Here is a 23,938-nt window from a genome sequence, read left to right as displayed (position 1 = left end):
GTTTGTAGTAATCCTGCAGTTTTACATGAGGAATGTGCTTAAATCATATTGCAGAAAAGCTAATTAAAATCACAGAATGAGATTAAAACAATAAAGCAGGTGTTACTGTATGTTTATATTTATGTTTAACTAACAAGGTCCTGTAGTTAATTTATCCTTATAACAACTATTGTGTGTATTGTGGAATATAGTTTTGCCTCTATTGCACAAAATAAACCATTGTCTTTGTTATGTAGATGGGTCCAGTGTAATATGACCCTAAGATGAGTTAATGTCACTGTTTATAAAATAAAATTCAAAATTTAAATGACTCAAAATATCTTGACCTACATTTTTCAACACATTTTGTTGATTTTTTTTGGTAATATTTCTTTTTTAAAGTATGTTTTCTTTATATAATCACAGAGAAACAGACATACAGACAGATCCTTTATCCCTACTGCCATCAGGCTCAACAGAACCTTAGGCCAATGGCAGATGACAACTAACTACTGACTAAACTCACTGCTCAGCACCGACTTACGAATTAACTATAGGACCACCTTCCATTTGGGTATGATTAAAGTTCATCTTATCTCATCTTATGAAGCAGAGAGAGACCTGTGACAAATGTCTGCAGCTGGACTCAAACCACAGATGTCACACAGTGTACAGACATCTACAAAAACCACTCAGGTGCACAGGTGGTGAACACTCCATAATACTAAAACTATCGTACTAATTTAGAACTGGACATTCTTGTCATGTGCATAAAATAATGTTTGCGAATTGCATGTATCAAATACACAAATCAATAGCTTTGTTTATTGTCATAATGAAGCATGAGGTAAAGAAAAACATGGGAGAATTTTTATCCTATGATGTCCCATACATAGCAAAGCTGCCTGAAAACAGCACAAATGTTCTATGGATGCCAAAAACATATATGTATTCTAATTTTTTAAGCTACAATGCATGCAAATAGTATAAACATTTTTTTTCTGGTTTTATTTATTAATTGATTATAAATGAGGGTAAAGCAATCATTTTTGTATATATTATGTATTTAACTGAAATATTTGTTATATGTTTTCACTATGAATATATCAATAATAAGAATGAGTAAAAGTGCAATATAAAACATCCATTCAAAATTGAAAATGTCTCCAAATAAAGTGAATAAAATTGCATGTTACATGGTTACACTCATAAAATAACTATACAATGAACATACACTGAATCAAAATGATAAACAGAGCCAAACATTTCCAAAAAATGGCAACTAAATAAAGAATACAATGTAAAAACATGTAGCAATAACACATTAATGCAGCATTGGAATGGAATTTATAAACTCTGATTTCAGTGACAACTACTTGAGTATTGCAGTATATCCTGATAACTAGTTCTCTTCATGCTTCTCTATCTGTATTTCTAATTTTTACAGTCTAGTTGAAAGTTTACTCATGTCTACAACTGGATGAGAGTCTGGGTCATCACTGAAACTTTCACCTCCAGCTCCTTCACTCAGTATATTTACCACTGTTGATAGTGTAGCATTAGGATCCAGCAGTTTCACCAAAGGCACATTCACACCTCTCTCCTGAAAGATCAGATTCTGCAGAGTCATAGCCTGCATGGAGTCAATGCCCAAGGTTGAAAGCAGTGACTCATCTTTTAGCTCACTCTGGTCCAAACCAGTGGTCTCACCAAGCAGAGATATGACATATTTTTTTGGTGAGACAGAGTCAGCTTGTTCAGATTGTGAATCTGTCTCTTTGGAGTTTTGGAAAGCCTCCTCTACCAGTGCAGTCAGGCGTATGGTCAAGGCTGCATTTTGAGAAAGGATGTTGTACCTGATGTTTCTGAAGTGAAATCTGCAAACAGCCTGTTGGGGTCTGTTGAGCACAAGGCATTGCTCCAAGCTTTTATAAATTTCAGCCACCTCCAGCACCATCATGCCTTTTGCTTCCAGAAATCGCTGGAAGTGCTCCTTGTTCAAGAGAAGACCAAGGTTTAGGGCTCCCCAGTTGATAGACTGTCCAGGCAGCCCAATTTTACGCCTGTACTGACAGAACATGTCAAGGAATGTGTTGGCTGCTGCATAGTTTGTTTGAGATGCATTTCCCAGAAAGGCCGAGATGGATGAGTAGCACACAAAGTAATCTAACGGACAGTGCTTTGTTGCATGGTGCAGATTCAGTGCACCATTTACTTTGGGTTTAAGAACTTTCTCATAAAGAGGTCTGTTGAGGGTCTCAATCAGCCCATCATGCAAGACAACTGCACTGTGAAATACTCCCCTAATTGGACAACCAGGAAACCTCTGACCTATGACACTGATAACCTCATAGACCTTCTCAGACACAGATATGTCACACTCCATGCTAGTGATGCTGTTTCCACACTGTTTCTCCATGTGGTGTATTTCTTGCAGCACATCTGGTGAGGGCCTGCTCCTGGATAGAATGACAATATACTCGCCTCCTCTTTGTGAGATAAACTTGACAGTTTCAAAGCCCAGCCCAGAAAGACCTCCAGTCACTATGTACACTGCTCGCTTTCGGAATAGCTGTTTTTTTGCTGGCTGCAATGGGATTTCAGACGGCGTGCATGTGACATCTTTTTCTAAAGCAATAACAGCGAGCTTCTTTGCACTAAAGTAAGATTCGTGGGTCTCAAAATGAAGGCTTTTGATGCTGTCAGATTTTACACTCTGAAAGGTAAACTGTCTGAGAGCAATTTTCTTGCTCAAGTTCAGGGATGAGAGCCACTGATAAATGTGTGGTCTTTGTGCACTCAAAGATCCCTTTGACAAAATGACTGGCATCTGAATTGTGTGGATCTGAACACTGTCCTTTACATTTTGGAGCATGTCCTGAGCAAGTAAATCCTGCATCTGAGATTCACAGATGATGACAACATGTTGCACACCTGGGTAGTTGCAAAGTTTTGTAAGTAGGGATTCATCAAATGGAGGCAGCATAATGAATGCATCCATTTGACTGGCATCTATAGTAGACCCATTGCAATGTGTGCCAGCAACCACATTCCAACCTGATTTATAAGAAGTAAGTGCCAAAACGTCCATCAGAACAGAGTTTGAGACAGAGGATATGATTCCTAGATGATGCTTGGCTTTGGGCAAGACTTGATGCAGGATCTTCCATGCTAGCACAAAATAGGAAACACAGGGTGTTTTTTGTAGAAATGGGAATCGTTTGGTGTTGTAGCAGACACTCTCTGGAACTCTGACCTTGCTGGCTGCCACCACAGGGTAACATGATGCAATGTGATCTCCTACCTTCAGTTTCTTTACCTTTTTTCCAACTGCTGTAACAGTACCACTGAAATCAAGAGCCAGTAGCTTGTGCTTCTGAGATGAATGTTTGTTCCAGTACAATGTGTTACCAAATTTTAGATGTGAAGCACTGACAGGGAAGTAATCAGAAGAATGAACACATATCTTACTGGGCTGAATTTCAACTGATGTGTCACTGATTGGCTGGTCCTCTTCGTGTAAGTGAATGGCACTCAGCTGAGTAATCTTAAATGCATCAGCTGTCTGAAGGATGCATGGATCAGACATTGTAGAGGTAGAACTGTTCTCTAACCTGTCAGTGGCTTCTAGTGGTGTGCGGACAATGGATGGTTTCAAAATCTGTCCGTCTTTGACCACCAGTTCTGGGTACTTGCTGCAAGGATATGATCTTAAGACCTCAGACAGAGCTACTATATCATTAGCAGAGCTACTGTTTATATCAATCAGCTGAAATGAGAGGTCTGGTAACTCGGCTGCAAATGATCTTGTCATGCCAGTGAGAACAAAACCCGGACTTATGTGGTCTACTGTGATATCAGATGAACAGTAGGTCACTGCTCTGATGGAGTTTGGAAAGTGAATCCGCTTGAGCTCAAGGACTATTTGGCGGAAAATCTCACAGCAGCTTGACAAATGCTGAAGGACAACATCAGCTGCCAGTGAAGTGAGGTTTTCTTTGCCCCACAAAAATACGACCTCCTCAAAGTTTTTCTCAATATCTGTGATATTGAGATTTTCCAAGAGAATTGGAAACCCATGACTCAAAATAGTGTTTGCATGTGTGAAGGAAACAAATGTTGATCTTGAGTCCAAATGTTGCTGGAGGCCTTTGGAGATCCCTATATCATCAGAGAAAACCAAGGCCCTGGGAGGAGTAGCAGAGATAATACCTTTGGGGATTACACTGAAGGCATTATGGTAGAAGTACTCCTCAACCACATGAGAATTACTTCCAAGGTACTTGATTATCACATGCTGAACCTCAACCAAAATTCTGCCTTCTTTATCTGCAAAGCAACCACTAACCTCAAAGCTATCCTCACACACATCAGTTGCTCTCAGATAGATGATCATTTCATCTTGCAAGGGTTCAAACACTGTTAAACGTCCTATTTTGGCAGGAAATCCTGGCCTACCAGCAAACATGTGCTTCACTGTAACTGGGAGAAGCTGCATTAGAAAATCCAACACAACTGGATGAATGCAGTAGTCATGCAACTGAAACTGCAGTTCTTCTTGAACTCTGACAACTGCAAAAGCCTCCCTAAGATCTTCTCCAAAATACACATTCCCCTTATTCTGGAAGATGTCTCCATATTGAAAACCACCCTGAGAGAGATACCAATAGAATTCCTTTGAACTTACTACAGATGTGCATCTTTTGTATATGGAGTTCAGGGAAATGCACTGTTCCTCAATAAGCCTCTGTTTTTTGGAAACAACTGTACCTGATGCATACACTGCAGTTGAGGAAAATGCTTTAAAACTGGTTCCTTCCTCTGATTGCTCCAGTTTCACCTTCATTTCAGGTGAACTCTTACTTAAAACAAATGGACTGTGGAAAGTGACACTGAGCTGTAGTGAGTTCAGTGGTACTTTTGGTTTGGCACTGACCATGATTGCAGCTAAGCCCAACTCAGCATAGAAGGCACCAGGAATTATAGGTATATCATTGTGCTTGTGCTCTTTCAGGTAGAACGAAGAATCAGACATCAGATCACAACTGAAAACATTGCTTTCACTTCCAGTCTGACAGAGCACAGGATGATTACTTGCTGTGTTTTTCTGTGCTGCTCCAATGATAACGTCCCTGTCTGAGCAATCAAACTGGTATTTTGGGAAAGGCAGTGGCGTTGTCTCATACCCTCTGTAGAACGTGTCCCAATCTACATGAACACCCAACTCAAACAGCTTAGAAACAACTGACATGACTGTTGCACGATCTTTTCCTGGCTGCACAGAGGCAAGAACAGCTGTGTCATTACCCAGACATTCCATGATGTTTCTCTGCAATGTCCTTTTTGGCCCTATCTCTACAAAGACTGTGTTCTTCTTTCCTTTAGCTGCTGATCTCACTGCCTGCTCAAAAACAACTGGGTCACGGATGTTTCTAGCCCAATACTGACCTGTGCAGAAATCACCTTGTTGGTTTTCTTTGCCTGTCACTGTTGAGAACAACTCTGTGTCAGTTTCATTCACTTGTAAGGAGCCAATTCCCTCCTCAATTTCTGTCAGAATTGGGTCCATCATGTGGCTGTGGTAAGCAGCAGGGACATCTAGTACACGAAGGAACAGATGCTGGTCATTAGGTGAGGTGCTTAGCTCCTTATAGAGCTTCTCAATGGCATCTGCATCACCTGAGAGAGTGCAGGACTGTGGGCTGTTGAAAGCAGCGAGGCAAATACTACCAGAGTAATGAGGGAGTAGAGAAATTACCTCTGTTACTGCCATGTTGCTAACCACAAGCATCTTCCCCCCAGTAACACAGTTCTGAAGTGTGCTGCGGAAATAGATGACTTTCACTGCATCCTCCAGTGACAAAAGGCCAGAACAGTGAGCAGCTGCGACCTCACCTATGGAGTGGCCCAGTATTGCATCTGGCTTGACACCCCAGTGCCTGAGTAGAGTGGCAATGGCAACTTGGATGGCAAAGAGGAGCGGTTGGATAATATCTGGCTTTTTGAAGTCATTGCTCTCAAACTCACTCTCAAGCGGTTGCAAGATGTTGAACATACTCAGCCTTTGGAAAAGCTGTGCAATCTCTTTGATCTTATCTCTGAATACAGGCTCGTGTTGTAGTAGCTGCTTGCACATGCCATGATAAGTGGTGCCATTCCCACAGAAGACGAACACTAACCTTGGATCCGAGTAGGACAAGCTGACATTTTTGCTAAGAGCAGCATTTAGCTCTTCTTTAAGATTCATTACAGATGAAACTAGGATGGCCTTTCTGTATTTATGTTTTGCATGGCTCCTTCTGCAAGCAGATGTGTACAAAAGAGAATCTAGATCAACTTCATTATCTGCTAGTTGTTTACCAGTGTTTTCCATCATTAGGTACAGAGATTTTGTGGAATTTGCAGACATGACAAAGTATTTTGGTTGTGTTTCATCAGTCCTTCGCCTGGTGGGTGAATGTTTGTACTGTTTGACAATGGCATGAGCATTTGTACCCCCAAAGCCAAAATTGTTCACTCCTGCAATTCTGGCACCAGAGGCTTCCCACTTTTCTGGTTTCTTAGGAACTTTAATGTTCAGAGCTTTGGCATCTACACTTGCAGTCTCTTCAGAGTAGAAAACTGAGGGAACAATAGTCTCATGCTTCATCATTAGGAGTACCTTAATGAGTCCAGCCACTCCAGCTGCAGATTCTGTGTGTCCGATGTTGCCCTTCACAGATCCAATCCGCAGCATCTCTGAACCAGGAGGTCTGGCTTTAGCAATGACATTGGAGATGCTTTCTGCTTCGGTTGGGTCTCCAACTGGGGTCCCGGTCCCATGTGCCTCTATGTACCGGACATTTGCGAGGTCAGTCTGGGAATAGATTCTTCGCAGCAGCTCCTCTTGCTGTGTTTTGGAGGGTTTGGTGATTGGAGAGACTGAGTGACCATCTTGGTTGACTGCTGTTTTGCTGATAATGCCCCAGATATTGTCATGATCTTCTAAAGCCTGTAAAGCAGATGAAAATAAAACAATGGCAATGGAACCAAAATTGTGCATTTATTCCTGTTCAAAATTAAAAGAAAATGTTTAAAATCTGGTTAATAAAAGAATAAAATGCTTAGTTATAGTAAATCAGTCAGTTTTAAATTAACGCCAGCCTGTTAATAAAAACATGGAAAAACTGTTATTCTTTTCTGAATATTCTGACCTTTTTCAGAGGCTTCAGGAGAACTACCCCACAGCCCTCCCCTCTACCATAACCATCTGCTCTGTTGGAGAAAGGTTTGCTGGTCCCATCAGGTGAGATCATTTTGGCCTTGCTGAGAGCAACAAACACTCTTGGCTCTATGATACAGCTGACACCTCCACACAAGGCCATCTCACAGTCTCCTGATAAGATAAAAGTAAATTCATCTATAAATTTCATCATTGTAGTTTATAATCTTATGCAGTATTATTTATATTTGTCTTTTTAACACTCATAATAAAACAGTCCTGGGGAAGAGCTTTCCATCTGAATTGCTTTACGGGTTACCTTAAGGTTTGATTACACATACTGTATACACATTGCAGACCTTGTTTAATGGACTGACAGGCGAGATGAAGAGCAACAAGCGATGATGAGCAGGCACTGTCTATAGACAGTGAAGGTCCAGTGAAGTTGAAGATGTAGGACACTCTGTTTGCTGCTATACTCATTGCAAGCCCTGTGCCAGTCCAGTGGTTGATCACACTTGGGTGCACATGTGCAGCATTTGTTTCATAATCCCTGTTCATTAGGCCTATAATACAAGCCACATAAAACATAGGAAAATTACACATCACTTGTTGGTTACTAGAGACTATTTGGATAGTTAGAAAAGTCAAAGAAGTGTAGTAGGTATTTGGATGTTTAAAATAAAGAATTTGAACCAAAAGAAGGTAGCTGCCTTTTAGTCAGCATGGAGTTTTAATTTTTACATTACATTTTAAGTTTAATTTTAACACTCATTTTACACTTTTAGTTTAATTTTTACACACAGCTATGAGTAAAGTGCAACTTGAAACATGTTCATGTTTTGTTTTACCCAGAAACACTCCCATCCTGGTCCCACTGGCTTTCTCCATAGGAATTCCAGCGTTCTCTAAAGCCCTGTAGACGCACTGAAGGAGCTGTTTTTGTTGAGGGTCCATTTGTTCTACTTCACTGTCACCAATGCCAAAGAACTTGTGATCAAATTCATTGAACCTGAAAGGAGTTTGTCAAAACCACTAGATTAATTTTGTGAAATACCCCCCCCCCACCTATTAATTTTATTCTTGTTGTCTAATTTATGTGTATTGTGAGAAGTGTGAGGTATGTCGATAGGCTTTTAAGGCAAGTTCAATAATAGTAAAAAGTGTGAGACTCATCCCACACCTGCTGGTAATCTACAATCAGTAATATTATCAGTTTATTACAAGGGCACACATGAGTTCATCCCAACCTCTAACCCATTTCCCAATTTCAGCCCAATCCAACAATTTGGGACCTGTTTAAATTTACTTTACAAAGAATATATGTTTTTTTTTAAAGTTGCTTTTCGTTCCCCAAATGTTTCTGTATTTCTGTATTAGTTCCAGGGAAATGTTCATATTTGTAAAATTGCTTACTGTATATGACATAATTGCATAATGCTTCCAATGGTAATTTCTGACAAAATAATTTAATTGTACAGTACTGTGCAGAAATTTAAGGCACTTTAGATTCTTATCACACAATAACATCAGGTGTCAGACTGATCCCAGATTCATTGTGCAGGACATGTCAATAATGAACCTTCTAGAGTTCATGAAGAACTATTTGCAGAGGCAAGAAGAACCAGGAGTCCTGCAGCAGATGGTCTGACCCCCACAGAGCCCTGATCTCACAGTGTGGAGTCAATCTGGGATCACATGAAGAGACAGAAACACTGGGACAGCCTGAATCTACAGAAGAACTGCAGCAGCTTCTCCAAGGTGCTGCAAAGTACCAGGAGAAACTGTGTACAGGTCAAACCAGAGAGAACTGCTGCTGGTTTAAAGGTAAAGTGTTGCAAATACGGATTATATTTAGGTTTGGTTCCATTTACTGCATTTGATATAAAGTTAATTTATATTCCCATTCAAACGTGGGATCTATGTGTGTGGAGTTTGCATGTTGTCCCCATGTCTGCATGGGTTTTCTCCAGGTACTCTTGCCTTTATCTCACAGTCCAAGCATAGGTTAATTGATTAAATGGTGACTCTAAATCACCTGTAGGTGTGAATGTGAGTGTCAGACCAAGTGGTGATTTGTACAGGGTATACCCCGCCTCTCTCTTAATGTTGGATTGGGATGAAGGATTGGCTCCAGCCCCCAATTGCTGTGGTTAATAGGAAAAAACAGTAATGGATGGATAGAAGGAGGTTATTAATATATAGTCGAGACATTATGTTGATTCTGTAAGCAGTGAAATCATCAATAAATACCAGTTTGCCATTCCTACAAGTAATAATGCATCAGAAAGCAACCACCATGCTGTTTTGAGCTGTTTCCACACGTTCCACTTTCCATCATTTGTTAATTTACTAATTTTTTTTCTCTGAACTGCAGCCTGGCCTTTTTATTTTTCAGCCCTGCCAGTGGTTTGCATCTTGTGGTGAATCCTCTAAAAATACCACATGGAGTAAAAAGACCTATCTAAATAGGTTATAGAATAAAGTTTGAATACCATACCCATCAATGAGAGCAGCCTTGTCCGTGCGGGATTTACCCGCTTTGTTGTCATCCGGGTCATACCAGCTTGCTAAGTCAAACCTCTCCCTGGGAATTGGCACAGAACAATTTCTGCCATCTACCAGAACTTTCCAGAAATTGTCAAGCCCTTCCCCTGTTCAGAAAGACATTGATACAGTGCATTAGATCATGGAAACTTCATTTAAACAAAATAAATTGTGACATAGAATTGACAGATATTAATTTTACCAACACAGATGTACACTTTAAAGAGACTGAAAGTGAACACATTTCAATCTGTATATTTCAGAACCAATTAAATATGTTCAAAATAACAAAGCTAAATTATTACTTGTTTTTCAGAAAAAATGTTCATTCATCTTATCACAGATTACAAGAGGAAGGGTGAAATGTGTAAATCTGAAAATTTATGACACCAAAAATACAAACAAAAAAGTTCACATAGCTTACCGCCTGGAAAATTGCATCCAATGCCCACCACTGCTATACTGTCTTCAGTTTTTTCCATCCTGACTGACCATAACTGTGAGAGAAATGGAAAAAATCTTTACTGCACCACCACATCAACATTATTCTTCCTTCCTGACATCACATGCAGAAATAACTGTGGTCAGTATCCGTAAAACTGTGCAATTAGTCCACTTTAGTCATACACCAGAATGTCATTGCATATATATTGCCTTTTCCTTCACTGATGGTATCACTACAGGACTTGGAGTTGGTTCTTATAACCAGCTTCTTTTCATTATGAAACATTAATGACTGATTGTATACGTGGCCATGGAGATGAAGGACTTCAGTGCACACATTTATGGTGGCTTGCAAATGATTAGACCAAGTGAAATGAGTAAATCAATATGTTATCCAACAAAGGGGTGATGATTTTCAGGCACACCAAATTACTGCCATTGTTCAGAATGGTGAGTCGTTATCACTAGCCCCATTTATGGCATAACACGCACAAGATAACACATGGAAAAATATGGCCTTGATTTATATTCCATTAACTTTATATTTTGATTAGATAATACAAGGTCAAGGTATGGAAAGATGCGCTCAAACTGGACAAAGATAGTCACGTTTGAATTCTTAATATATACAGTATTGTGCATAAAAATTTAGGCACTAAAAATACACAGGGTATGCTTTCAATATAAATGACTTAAATACATTTTAATTTATCAATTACATTTATCAAAGTGCGGTAAAGTGAACAAAACCTAAATCTAATCAGTATTTTCAGCTCTTCCCCTTTGCCCACAAACAAGCAGCAGTTCTTTTTTGTTTGACCTGCACACAGTTTCTCCTGGTACTTTGCAGCACCTTGGAGAACCTGCTGCAGTTCTTTAAGGGCTTGTTGTCCTGCACAACGAACCTGCGATCAATTTGACACCTGATGGTGCCGTGTGATAACAATCTTAAACATCTAAAGTGCCTTAAATGTCTGCACAGTACTGTACAATGAAATAAGTTATTACCCTTATTGCATTACCACCCAAAGTGCACACACACAGCAGTGAACACACACCCGGAGCAATGGTATTCATAAATACATAGAAATGTATTGGAAATTACCTTTGGATGCATTAAGCAACCAATAAGGACTGAAATCACCTTCAGAACAAATAAGCATATGTAAATGAAGTTTTTGTAAAAAAAAAAAAAAAATTGAATTATTTGTGTTGTAGTCAAACCAGTGATTTGGTAACACATTTTAAGAGGAGATGTATGATTTTTGTAACTGGGCAGATAAATTAGAGTTTTAGTGAAAGCACTATCAGATGCACTGTTTAATTTTCTAATTATCAGCTTAAATTATCAGCAAAAGTTGCTTTTTCCAAAAGTTGCATTTAGTTTCTCTTTTAAAATCCAGTCATTTGCAATTATGTCATATACAGTCATTTTATAATTTTGAAAGTTTTCCTGGAACTAATACATACATAAGATGTTTGGGGAACTAAAAGCAACTTCTGGGGAAATTACAACATTTACAATAATACTTGTTTCTAAATTGTTATGCAAATGCTATGTGACAGCAGCTGCCTTTTTCAAAAGAATCATCTTATGGTCCTGGTAGTTGTTTTTTTCCAAGACGTAATCAAATAATTTTATTGCACTTCAACACTTTCTAAACTATGAGCCTTGTCAGCTTTTTGAGAGACAGTAATAAAGACAACTATTGTTAAAAAAACTTTTTTATCACCTAATGATCCCTGTCACTGCAGTGAATTGATAAAGGCAATAAAGTGACATTGACAGCTAAATACTGTACGTATATCACTGGAAATTACAAAGATAACTGCAATGAGGACAGTTTAAAAATACAGCAGTGCAGCAGTTGGAATGATTTGAACTGGTATATCTGGATATAAAAGTTTTTATTGAGATTAGATCTTTGCTATTATTACTTAACCTACATCTAGATGGTTAGAGAGGGCTGTATTTCAGATCAAAGGATTACTTCAATGAAGGTAGGAAATATGAGTTATGCCCACAACCTGGGAGACTAGTGACAAAGACACCAACAGGTACTGATAGAAAAAGATGGATTCCTACTTTAGAGATGATGGTTCAGTTGGATCCTGGACCCCGTGGATTCTGTAGTGATTTGACCTGTGTTTCGGATCCCAGCTTGTGGACCCTCTCTCGTCGCCTCTGAAGTCAAAGTGGAAGTGGGGTGAGGACCATTCTGTCTGTGAACGCCTCTCGGCTCAGCAGATGGATGCAGCAGTGTCTGTAAAAGGTGGTCTCAGCAGTGTAGGTGATATGCAGAGTTGATTTGGTTTAAAATTACTAATTATCAAAAACGGCAAAAGTAACTCTTTAATTTATTCTAATCAAATTTTGAAAATCGCTTGGCTCGACATAAAAATTTAAAAAAAGAAATTAAGAATAATAAAAATGAATATTTGAAAAGAAAAGGACAAAAGTGAAGAGACAATGCGCTGTAACTTGAACAAATAGAAAATATGGAGAAGGGCTGCAAACTAAACTAAACCTAGAGAGAAAATGCAAAAAGAAAACTAAAACAAAGGGAACCTATTGCTTTTAAAGATCACACCCTGCAGGCTGTAGAGGTGTGGTGGGAATTTTCCAAAGAATTGAAGGTTTGACCTAAAAGTGTGACTTACTGTAAATGGGACGGGGGAAAGCTACTCCCACCACAACTTTAAATGGATAAAAATAATATGTACAATTATACCATACTTGATCATTTTCAAAAAGGCGAGGATGGACTGGCAAAATAAGAAACATTTCAGTGACAATACAATAATAAAACAATAATGTTTGATAATGTTTAGGTTATTCTAACAAAGCAGATGAGTTTGTCTGAATGGCATGTAATATGGTTAAGAAATAGGATGTTCCTTATACAGAGTAGGTTTGGGTGAATTGCATTCAACCCAAAACAAGGACAGAGATACGTATTAAACTAACTGATGTGGCGTAACATAAATTAACGAATTTAAAGCACTGCAGATAATATAAGCTAATACTTCTACTGTTAACACAATCCTAACTACAACATTAAGTAGCAAATGTGGCAGGTTTCACTATATAAAACCTTATAATTTGTTGGAGTACAGGTGGTGGCACCGTTGATCCCCCAAACAGTTGTTGAGAAGCTGTTCCATTTGTAATATAAAGCTCTCTTGTAAATATTTGAGAGTATTAATATTGATATTAGTAACTCTGTTTCCTCTCCTGCCCCTGGCGTCCCACAAGGGTCTACATTTGGTCTATTCTGATTCTTTATTTGCTATATATTCACCCCCTTGGCGCTATCATCAGGAAACTGGATTGCCTTTTCATAGTTTCCATACTCTATCACTAATCTACCTGGCAATCTCCCCTACAACCCTTGGCAGACTGCCTCTTCGGTGATAAAACATGAATGGCTTCAAAATTCATATGTTTAAATGGAAGCAAAATTGAATTGACCATCTTCAGCTCAAATACAAATAGCACTAACTCTATTTAGAGTTTTGGTCACTTTGCTTCCTTTGTATGTTAAAAAAATTTATTATGTAGCTCCTAGCTATCTTCTGGACATTCTTAAGCCATATTGCCCCAATAGAACCTAGAACCTTAGAATAACCAATAAAGATCTCTTTATTGGTTATTCCAGCTTCAATAAAGAAGTCTAGGGGTGAACATGCCTTTTCTGTAGAAGCTCCTAGACTTTGGAAAGAATTACTGTTATACATCAAACTTGCTCCTTCCCTTGCAGTCTTTAAGTCTCTGCTAAAGATCAATTTTTATACTTTTCATAAAACTTGTTAATTAACTAAAGTCACTTATTTGTTTTGTTGGCCTTCCCTTCATACACAGGTTATTTTGTCTGGTAGTTGTGCTTTTATTTGCCATTTCTTGATTGTTCCAATTTATTTCCTCCTTGAAGATTTGGTTCTGTTAAGCCATCTTTCCTAGATTAGAAAACGGTAATTTCTAGTCAAAAGTTTCATTACATTCCCATTTTCCTAGGTTTTATTGAAATTTAAGCAGTCCAAGTCCAGGGAAGAACATAAAATGGTACAATGGTGGTAAAGCGCCAGAGGTGGAAAAAACTATAGCAATGTCTCCAGACTTAAACCCAATCGAGCTGGTTTGGGGTGAACTGGACAGAATCAGACAGAAAGTAAAAGCAACACATTTCTGGGAACTTCTGCAACAGATTTGGGAAGAACCTTGAGTCATACTTGATATTTACTGTAGAAATGCTACGAGTATGCCCGGCTGTCACACAGATCTGCTGATAATTTTAAGTACCCCTGCCTGGCACAATTTCAGAAATACTGGAATTTTTTTGCAAACTGAACATGCAGAACATGTGACTTTCTTTTAAATCATAATGACAATTGCAGTTTCTAAAAATGCTATCTCACCACTTCCCTTACAAAAAGTTTTCTGTGTGATTATTTCTAGCTTTTACAAATAGCCAGTATTACAAGGGGTATGCAAATTTATGAGCACAACTGTATCTCCAAAATGTGGCTACTTTGTACACCAAAAATGTATTTAAGTTGATTCACACACAGGACAATGGAGTTCAATGCAACTTTAATATCCAGCAGACTGTACTTTGAAAATGCTGAAGGTTTTGGTACAGTATGAAAAACAAATGAAATGGAAACAGCAAAAACAGAACATAACACTTAAGTGACAAAAAAAGTAACACAATACAGCCACAGGGATCTGGAAACAAAGAAAAAAAAGTACAATAAAGACTAATGCATTACTATAATATCAGAGTGTCTAAATATTGGCTGCTGAAAAATATGGAAGTTTTTTGGTTTCTTTCTTCAATTTGCAATTTATTTTACAATTGGCAATTCAATACTCAATTCACTTTGAATTATTTTGCTTAAAACTTTAAATAGAAGCAAAAATCAATGCAAGTCATATTGCCAAGGATTTTTGGTCTGTTTATTGAAATGTGCCAGTGAAACAAGGCCCCCATTTAATTGCGTTTTTTTTTTTTCATTGTCAACATGCTTTTAGCGTCAGTGTCATTTGTCAAGGGTGTTAAATAAAACTACAAAAAAAAAAAAAAAAATGGGTGAAATAGCCCTACCTTGCTCCTCACTGCCCTCTAGTGACTAAAGGTGGTACAAAAGTGGTGCATACCCAAGAAAATAAGAACAAACAATAAATGACGTTTAAGAACTATTTAAGGGACATTTCAATTTTTGTGGAAAACTAGTCTTTTTCCCCCTTTGAGATACATTTAGTTTAAATTATGTTAAAAGAATTCCATGATTTCTTCTTCCCCCCTCTGATTGTTGATTAGCTCTCTGCTTTAATTTCAGAGTAGGCCTACATTTGCACATTAAACTGCATAAATTTCACTAAAACTTACAAATAAAGCATATGCAACACAAACAGAATTGCAAAGTGAATGAACCTTGTGCCAGAAACCAGTACAGGAACTCATGCAAGTAGTTTCTGTAAATTAAAACAAACTTCATATATTTAGTATTTCCCCTAATTAGAACTGAGTATAAAAACTCAATAAGATGATGCTTTATTATTTATTGGAGTGCAGTGGTGAAATAAGAGACATTGCATCACTTACTGAGGAACCAAAAAATTAAACAAAAAACTGTAAACTTAAATCTGTTTTACCTCCTCATTCCCATGTTATTGAGAGCATACGGCAGCTCAGCTCCCATAACTTCTGTGCCAAGTCATTGTCCTTCCCAGCAGCGGAGCAGTTTGCGGGAGCACAGTCGCTGTTGGCAAAGACAAAAAAAAAAGAGCCATTTAGATTTTTTTATAACCTCTCACCCCTTATTTTACTTCCTACATACCTAACAATTTTTGTATAACTACTAGCTTTTGGATTTGGACAGCCCTGTGACTGACTAGTAGCCTGTCCAGTGGGAACCCTGCAAATTACGTCAACTTCAATATTGCTAGATTGTTTGTAAAAACCAATTGTACCTGTAGTATCCTCCGCTCTCCTTCTCCAGTGATGGTTCCACTGCACAGTAAATTGTTGTCTGAGCTCCCTGGACAGAGTTTTTGGTGAATGGACTAATAATTTTCATGAAGAACTGTTGAGGACCATTCAGATGACGCCACAAATCTGTCTGAACGACTCCAGGGTGCAGAGAATATGCTGTCACACCTGTGCCTGGAAAAACAAAAGTGAATCCCCTGCTTAATTTCACTGTCCAACATAAGTTACCCATTAAAACTGAAGTTGCCTAATAGAGCTTTTAAATTAGATGGAAAGAATAAAAATGACTTGTAGATGTTCTAAAATAAAATAAAAATGAGAAAAATGGGTATAAGACACCTTCTAGGCGTTTGGCCAGCGAGCTGGTGAAGAGGATGTTGGCTAATTTACTCTGTGCATAGGCTTTATTCTTGTCGTAGCCATTCTCACTGTTGATGTCCTCCAGATTGATGGAGCCCCAGGAGTGAGCCATTGAAGACACATTGATAATCCTGGCTGGTGCTGATCTTTTAATCAGATCAATCAGCAAATGTGTCAAGAGGAAATGACCTGGAGAAAAAAGGAATATGACTTTCAAAACAAGAGTTGGACAAAAGATATTGAATTTCATAAGTGTTTTTGTGTAAGCAGCAATTGAGAAGAATTATAATATACAATAATACAACATAATATATAATATAAACCATTTATTTATATTATAATAAATATAAATTAAATATAAACATAAATAAATGGTGGCACGGTGGAGTAGTGGTTAGCACCCACATCAACTGGGTTGTTAACACAACCGGTGAGACCCCAGAGCTACTGTAATCTACTGATATTAAGTCACACATGAGAGAAAATCATTAGCCAATTAAACAAACAATGATACTTACAGTATAATTCATCAGTATTTTTTTTGCAGTCTGCGTTCTATTTCATAGTTCATGTGTTCATAAAAAAATAAGAAATCTGGCCACTTTAAGATAGTTTATCTATGATTCATACATCACAAAATTTGTTTTCTCAATATACAGATGATGTGGATTTATTTACCCAGGTGATTGACACCGATCTGCATCTCAAAGCCATCTGCCGTTTTCCCATAAGGACACACCATCACGCCGGCATTGTTGATGAGGATGTTAAGTTTCGGTTCTCCTGTAGAAAAGAACATTCAGAGGTAAAATGTTTTAGTTTAAAGTCCATTTGTGTGTACACTTTTCTAAAGAACAAATCGATCTACCTTTGTTGATGGCGTCTGCAAATTCTTTTATTGACCTGCTGTCTGCCAAGTCAAGTTTCATGCAAAGGACATTTTCATTGCCTGAGCTTTCGATGACGTCTTTCACAGCAGCCTCTGCTTTCTCCATGTCCCTGCATGCTATGATGACCTTTGCCCCTAGACAAAAAAAATGATATCCACATAATACAGCATAATCACTGCCTGCATAAACATACTAGTTCCTTATAAACATGCACAATCAACAGACAGAGGAGTAATGAGTGGGTGAACAGCACCCTCTAAAGACATAATCTGTACATTAGTGGATATATAACATACTAATGCAAAAGGTTTAAATATGGACAGAAAGAAACATGGGGCAAACACAGGATTTCCCTCTTACAGGAACAGCACACACACAGTTTTTTTTTTTTTTTTTTTTAAAAAGCAGTGTTTGTTTTAAAAAGATTTTCAAACACAAATCTGTGACATTACCCCAGAGTAGTTTCTGAAGGAGCTGCATGAAAAATGAGTAGTTTATCCTATAATGAAATAATGTAACATTATATTTTTGGCTTAACTGTATTTTCCAAACTAGAAGTCGCACAATTAAAATGTGCTTAATTCTTAGGCTAAAATATTATTTTCAAATGGGAAATAATGTATTTTGAAGATTTTTTTTTCTAATGAATGAAGAAAACTGTTCAGGGTTCTTTTGTCCATCAGAAACAACGTTAAACAGATTTTTAACTAGATGGTGAATCTGAAAACAAAATAAAAATGTGGGAGTCTTAAACTTGTTTCGTTATGTGTCTGTCCATATGAGCATAAAACTTTTGGGATCCTGACAGAGTTTCAGATCAGTTTAACTGGGCATTTTTAAGACATTACTCCTTTATCTTCACTCTTTAGAGCCAAAATAAGACTACTGGGGCAGCATTAAAGATGGAGGACCAGAAGGACTTCCATGTTGAGTCAGGATTGAGAAACAATCAAATAAAGGAATGGCAGTCCACCCACAAACTGATTTTACAGATAAGGGCTAGCTTATGTTATATCAGATTTTCTGTGGCGTGGCTGGATGGATGGTTAATTTCTTCAGAGTATGAAGTTATTGTTTTAAAAAAAACAAAAAAAAAAAAACAATTCCTTTCACTTCAGCTCTAACAACACAAAATGTACAAAAGTTCTGAAAATTATTGTAAGAAGAGACAAAAATAATTTTATTAACACTCTTCACATCTCTGTGTTGTGATTTCTTCTTAACCAATTAATAAAATGTACTCTCTGCTCTCAACGCTTTAAAAATCAATCTAAAGAAAATGCAGCCACATCACAACTTCTATTTATTGTAATATTCAATTTAGTGTCAGACGTTCTGCTTTTTTTTGTTAAATAGAATAAACTATATTATAATAGGTTAGAACAGTGGTTCTCAAACTTTTCATGTCATTCCCCACTTAAGGCCAAGCATAAAGTTTCAAGCCCCACTTCACCCCAAAAAAATGACAATGAAACTTATTTCAAAATAACTTCTAAATAAATAATAGAGAGTTCAAAACAAATACAATGAAAGTGCAATTGTGTAATTACTTAGGCATGTTGCATTCTGTGCAAAAAAAAAAAAAAAAGATTAAACATAACTGAAAAAACAACAAAGTCTAGAACAAGGTCAAGGTGTCATTCTGTGGGTATCATCACTATTCCTGGCTGCAATGAGCCTGTTTTTGCACTGCACACAACACACATGGGTCTCTCCTCTGCCCCCACCAGCCCCACTGTCAATCCAAGACCCAGGTCGGCTTCATCGTATTTTCTTTTTGTTTGGCTTTTTGCTTGATTTACTTACTGTCTGTCGTGTTTTTGTCTGCTGGCGTGGAGTCGCCTGCTCTTTTAGGGGTCCGTGTAACAAATGTATCCATTGTTATGCCCACTAATCATTGCGTCGCTGCGTGAAGGTTTGCTTATTGTTCCGCTACAATTAAGTGCCGACGTTAAACATTTATTTCCCACACCATGGTTCCTCTTGTTTCCCTCTATTTGTGTTTTTTTAATGACACGTTTCTTTGTATGTGGTTGTTTTATTTTGCGTGTATAGTGTTTGTCAGTAAAGAAAATTATGAATTAGGATATACACACAATTAGACTAGTTTACTCCCATTCGCTGCGCCCCACAGTTTGAGGATCACTGTGTAAGAACAACCTGGGCTGTTACTAAGAACACTGAAAGTACTTGAAGATGCCAAAAAAACCCATGTGACACACATGATGCAAGAGCAAACATGACAAAGCAAAAAGGAAAATCTCATGTGCAGTTTAGGACTAGATTTAAAAAAATATCATTCAAACTACAGACCCACCTCTTTTTGCCAGGTCGATGGCGGTCTCTTTGCCAATACCAGTGTTGGCACCGGTGATGACCACAGTTTTGCCATCAAGTCTTTCAGCAGAAGACCAGGGAGACAGGAAGAAACTTCTGGGAAATTAAGAAATCACTCTCATTTAGCAAAAAAAAAATGGGTGCGACAAAGCAGGTTTGTTTCAACACGCACGTTGTCCTCACAGAAGCGTTAGTCGATGATCTATCCATGGTCGTGTTAAAAAGGTAACTAATCATTTCTTTACCACCTGATCATAACTAATATTCAGTTTGTTGAGTTATCGCCTGTTTCAGGCTGATGAGACTCCTTACCGTAACATTTGCATCGTAGTCGGTCGGAGGGAAATGACGCCTGAAAACGCCACAAAAACTAACCAAAACGAACAAATAACTAAAACTTAAATGTCAGATTCTGCTGTTTACAAATTCAGCAAACCTTGAAGGAGGCGTGCGTGAAAAGGGCGACAGGCGGAACTGTCATTAAATCGTATCTACTGATGAGTGATTGGCCAGGTTTCCAGCCAATCGACTTCGACTTTATTCATCATGGACAACGCTGATTGGTTAATGTTTTAGGTTTAGGCCCGCCCCTATCGTCTGTGGTTTGATTATTTTTGTGGGCTTCGAATGGGAGGGGAGCCCCGTCTTAGACATTAAGGTCTAACTAAAAGAAAACGCAATTTGAAAATTTATTTAATATAGTCTTAGGAAGAGAAATAGCTCAATAAATATAAATACCCTCTATAATTTATATTTTGATGTTATTCACAATCAAAGTAACCTAGTTAAACCCTCAATATTATTAAAACGTAAAACCATCAAATATGACATTCCAAAAGCATTTTTTGCCTTGTTATAAAATCTTAATTTCCTAAGTACCTGAAATTGTTAAATAATTGCGCAGTGCAGAAAAAAGTAGCCTGCAAATCATGATGAAAAATAAAAACATTAACCACAGAATTTGAGTCAATCTATTTGCAAACATTACCCAACTGTATTTTATATGTACTGATGATTTGGTAAATAGCTATTATTTATTTATGATATGTTTCAGTGATAACTACCTATGCAACAATTTATCACTGTTAGTCTTTTAATTTCCTGTCCCTGTCAGATAAAACATGCACTAAAAGTCACTAGAATGTATATAGCTGGGTAGGGGGCGATTATTATTATTATTATCTTTTAGTAGTAGTTGTAGTGAAGGAGGACATGAGGATAGTTGGTGTGGGTGAGGAGGATACAGAGGATAGGGTTAATGGAGGCAGATGATTCACTGTGGCGACCCCTGAAGGGAGCAGCCGAAAGGAAAAGATGAAGAAGAAGTAGTAGTAGTAGTAGTAGTAGTAGTAGTTATAGTAGTTATAGTAGTACTTTATTTTAGCTACTGTCCAGTTATGTGTTATATAATAAATGTTTTTTTTAATAACAGGAAACAGGATTGAAACAGTTGGTATATTTCTTTGGGTTTTGGATTGTGAAATGCATGTTAAAATATGTCAGCATATTTTAACCAGATATTCCAATGTACTGTGCTACTTTCTCCAGCTGGTGGCAGTCAGATACCACCTATCACCATGAATGAGCTGAGGAAGCCTGCCTTACTTTGACACCAGCTTAACAGGATGGAATTTGGTTAAATCTAGTCATGGCTGAGGTCTCACTCCGCTGGTAAATAATTAGCAGGAAACAGAAATGACCTAATCATGCATCCTCAGACTTCACCTCAACACGATGGATGGCTCATTCTTACATTACAGACATTATATGCTGCGGACAGAAGGTCATTAGAACAGGAAACACTAGTCATCAGCTGACTGTGCGCAAGCACACATTTCCTTCCCATTTCTCAGTAAAGGAATGTATGAGTGTTTGTATATTTGCTTCTGCATACAGTTTATGTACATTTTGACAACAAAAACAAAGACAGAGATGTGTATTCATATAAATTGTACCCACTCTGATTAGAAAAAAGGAACCAAAATTAAATTTGTGTGGAATTGTGTCCCTCAGACTGTCCAACCCTCCACTTTAGCTTCATTTCCCATGTTTATTTAAGAAACAACTGATGGCAAGTGGCACAGGAAGTGGTTTTTAAGTGGCTGGTAATTAATTTTTCATATACTGTAAACTATTGTGGTTGTCTTGAAGTAAATCATGGATATGTGACAGGTTGTCCAACAAATACATGAAAATGCATTACTGAAGTGAAATACCAATATAAAACAGTACAATGAAGGCTATGTCATTATGATTTTTATTTAGATTTTAGCATCATCCTAAATTATCATCATCCTTAACATTCTAATCTATGCGCTCATTTGTTTATTATTTTCTGTCATATGTTTGCTGTTGTTTATAGACTACTGTTTTGTCATTAGTGACAAAAAAACATCAGACATAACAGTTTACCCAAGTTATAAGTGGAGCCATATTAGGAGGAGCCTCCCAGAGAGTTCAAGACAATGGAGAGTCAAGAGGATGCACTGAATAAACTATGAGAACAATCCCTTAGCTATAATGGGACTATTAACTTTGGCGGATGGACAACAAGGGGATGTAAGGCTTTTATTTTTATGCAGAGTGGAAAAACACAAACAAGTGACGGAGAACATCTCTAGGTTGAGCAACAATTACAAACAATTAACATGTTGATTTTAAAGATGTGTATAAATCACAAAAGCACATAGAGAGTAACATGGTGAAACTTGAGACATCCTGTTATGTTGCTGTGCTGCTTTGCAAAGATTCATTATTTGTATTCATCAACTTTAATTATCTTTTATCATGCCAAAGTCAATGTCACAGCAACAACAGTGATATTACATAAATGAAAACAAGCAAGACACTTTATTTATATTGTGTTTCAGTTCTAATTACAGAGATCTTTAAATTAATACATGATACAATGACATTTAATGCTTAGATAAACAGACAGAAAACTTCACCTTTCACCTTCAGACATCAGCTTGGTTTTCTTTTTAAGACCAGCTTGTTAAAATATTTTTGACTTGTTTTATATCTTTCACACATAGCGGCAAAAGCAGATATTAACACAACTAACTGATATATACAGTAATGCTAAATGATAAAAGGACTTCAGTGATTCCACTGAAATCTACTGAAAACAAATGAAAAAAAAAACCCAACCACAGTTCAACCTACGTGTATATAGACAATCTAGTTAACTGTTCATTTACAGCCACAATCTTTTTCTTTACATTTTAGATGCAGTGTAAAATTCTATTATGGTGATTTAGATATAAGACAACAAAATCAGCAGCTGAAGAGCACATGGTGCCTCCTTTATAAAGCCGAAGTACATATCTAAACTAAAAGACTGCAAAGTATCTGTAATTTATGCATGTGCAAAGGTGTTCACAAACTCCTGTTTGTAGACCTACGTATTTATCTCTAAATGATTTAAATTGATGTGTCTACAATCAAACCTTCCACCTCTATTACATGAATGCATGTCTTTCCCTCTTAAACAGGTCAGTAACAGAGCTGGCAGAATAAGCAACACTAATGTTTACATTATAAGAAGGTCATGTCCCTCACTACCTCCCTCTACCTCTCACACTCCCGGCGGCCAGCAGTCCACACCGAGCTCTTATCTGCTCTAACTTCAGATTATGTGCTTCTGTGGGACATGATAAACATCTTCAAGTGCATCAGCTTTCTTCCGCAGACAAATCTTGTTTGTCTGTATTCCTTCCATGTCTAGGTATTCACAACCTCCTAGCCTCCGTCACCTAGCTGTGAGGTTACATAACACACAAATTCTTTTGCTCAGGCTGTTTGTCGTTGCTAATCCAGTCTTAGACGTAATAGCTTTTTCAACTGTTGCAACGTCTTGCTGAGATATGTTTATATCTTCATAATTACACTCATTTAGTTTTGTTATACACTAGATAATAGACTCCTTCATGTCACCACCACACTACTCTCACACACACAGCCCAGCCATAGCAGTTTGTCTCAGGCCTTTTCCTCAGTGTTTTATCTGGAAAAATGAAAACTGGAATGTTATCTTAAGTCAAGAATGTTTTCTCCCATGGGTCTCTAAAGTTTGTAAGCAAGAAAAAACAAGTTTTATGTCTACAATACGTTTGCTGTTCTGGGCTCATATCACAGTTTTACTTATTAATGTAAAAGTAGCACACAGGCATGAGGACTAGAGATAT

The 23,938-nt window shown here is 37.6% G+C and overlaps 2 protein-coding genes and 1 long non-coding RNA gene across 10 annotated transcripts; 1 reads left to right on the top strand and 2 right to left on the bottom strand.

The window, feature by feature from the left end:
* Positions 1-833: 833 nt before the first annotated feature.
* Positions 834-12,433, bottom strand: LOC113121398 (phthiocerol synthesis polyketide synthase type I PpsD-like). Of its 3 annotated transcripts, XM_026291826.2 has the most exons (7): positions 12,258-12,433; positions 10,152-10,224; positions 9,681-9,834; positions 8,032-8,192; positions 7,540-7,746; positions 7,173-7,354; positions 834-6,970 (listed from the first exon to the last, which is right to left on the bottom strand). In XM_026291826.2, exons 2-7 carry the CDS (start codon positions 10,207-10,209, stop codon positions 1,421-1,423), a joined length of 6,312 nt encoding a protein of 2,103 aa, XP_026147611.1. In that variant the 5' UTR covers positions 10,210-10,224; positions 12,258-12,433; the 3' UTR covers positions 834-1,420. The 3 variants fall into 3 exon arrangements, with proteins under 3 accessions (XP_026147611.1, XP_026147613.1, XP_026147614.1); XM_026291828.1 differs by lacking the exons at positions 9,681-9,834; positions 10,152-10,224; positions 12,258-12,433 and adding an exon at positions 9,219-9,671; XM_026291829.1 differs by lacking the exons at positions 7,540-7,746; positions 8,032-8,192; positions 12,258-12,433.
* A 2,312-nt stretch (positions 12,434-14,745) lies between these two features.
* On the bottom strand, positions 14,746-20,235 carry rdh12l (retinol dehydrogenase 12, like). 6 transcript variants are annotated; one of them, XM_026291833.2, is made up of 9 exons: positions 20,064-20,233; positions 19,732-19,847; positions 17,393-17,548; positions 17,203-17,307; positions 16,504-16,713; positions 16,146-16,338; positions 15,828-15,934; positions 15,277-15,301; positions 14,746-14,897 (listed from the first exon to the last, which is right to left on the bottom strand). In XM_026291833.2, exons 1-7 carry the CDS (start codon positions 20,075-20,077, stop codon positions 15,832-15,834), a joined length of 897 nt encoding a protein of 298 aa, XP_026147618.1. In that variant the 5' UTR covers positions 20,078-20,233; the 3' UTR covers positions 14,746-14,897; positions 15,277-15,301; positions 15,828-15,831. The 6 variants fall into 6 exon arrangements, with proteins under 6 accessions (XP_026147618.1, XP_026147617.1, XP_026147620.1 ...); XM_026291832.2 differs by lacking the exon at positions 15,277-15,301; XM_026291831.2 differs by lacking the exon at positions 14,746-14,897 and having other exon boundaries at positions 15,189-15,647.
* On the top strand, positions 19,652-21,770 carry LOC113121400 (uncharacterized). The gene is made up of 2 exons (XR_003294721.2): positions 19,652-19,976; positions 21,300-21,770. It is a non-coding gene; the product is annotated as an uncharacterized LOC113121400 (long non-coding RNA).
* The last annotated feature ends 2,168 nt before the right edge of the window (positions 21,771-23,938 follow it).

This window comes from Mastacembelus armatus, chromosome 20 (genome assembly GCF_900324485.2).
Source record: "Mastacembelus armatus chromosome 20, fMasArm1.2, whole genome shotgun sequence".
Lineage (NCBI taxonomy): Eukaryota > Metazoa > Chordata > Actinopteri > Synbranchiformes > Mastacembelidae > Mastacembelus > Mastacembelus armatus.
This window is presented reverse-complemented; position numbering and strand designations above follow the sequence as displayed.

What these genes read in the sequence shown, in the direction of transcription:
- rdh12l (XM_026291833.2), bottom strand. An exon ending in CATCGACCTGGCAAAAAGAG is followed by an intron (nt 17,549 to 19,731) that starts GTGGGTCTGTAG and finishes TTTTTTGTCTAG; the next exon opens with GGGCAAAGGTCATCATAGCA. An exon ending in GATCGGTGTCAATCACCTGG is followed by an intron (nt 16,714 to 17,202) that starts GTAAATAAATCC and finishes TTTTTTCTCCAG; the next exon opens with GTCATTTCCTCTTGACACAT.
- LOC113121398 (XM_026291826.2), bottom strand. Translation starts at nt 10,209, where the DNA reads ATGGAAAAAACTGAAGACAGTATAGCAGTGGTGGGCATTGGATGCAAT. An exon ending in CTGTCAGTCCATTAAACAAG is followed by an intron (nt 7,355 to 7,539) that starts GTCTGCAATGTG and finishes TTATCTTATCAG; the next exon opens with GAGACTGTGAGATGGCCTTG. An exon ending in TCCTGAAGCCTCTGAAAAAG is followed by an intron (nt 6,971 to 7,172) that starts GTCAGAATATTC and finishes TCTGCTTTACAG; the next exon opens with GCTTTAGAAGATCATGACAA.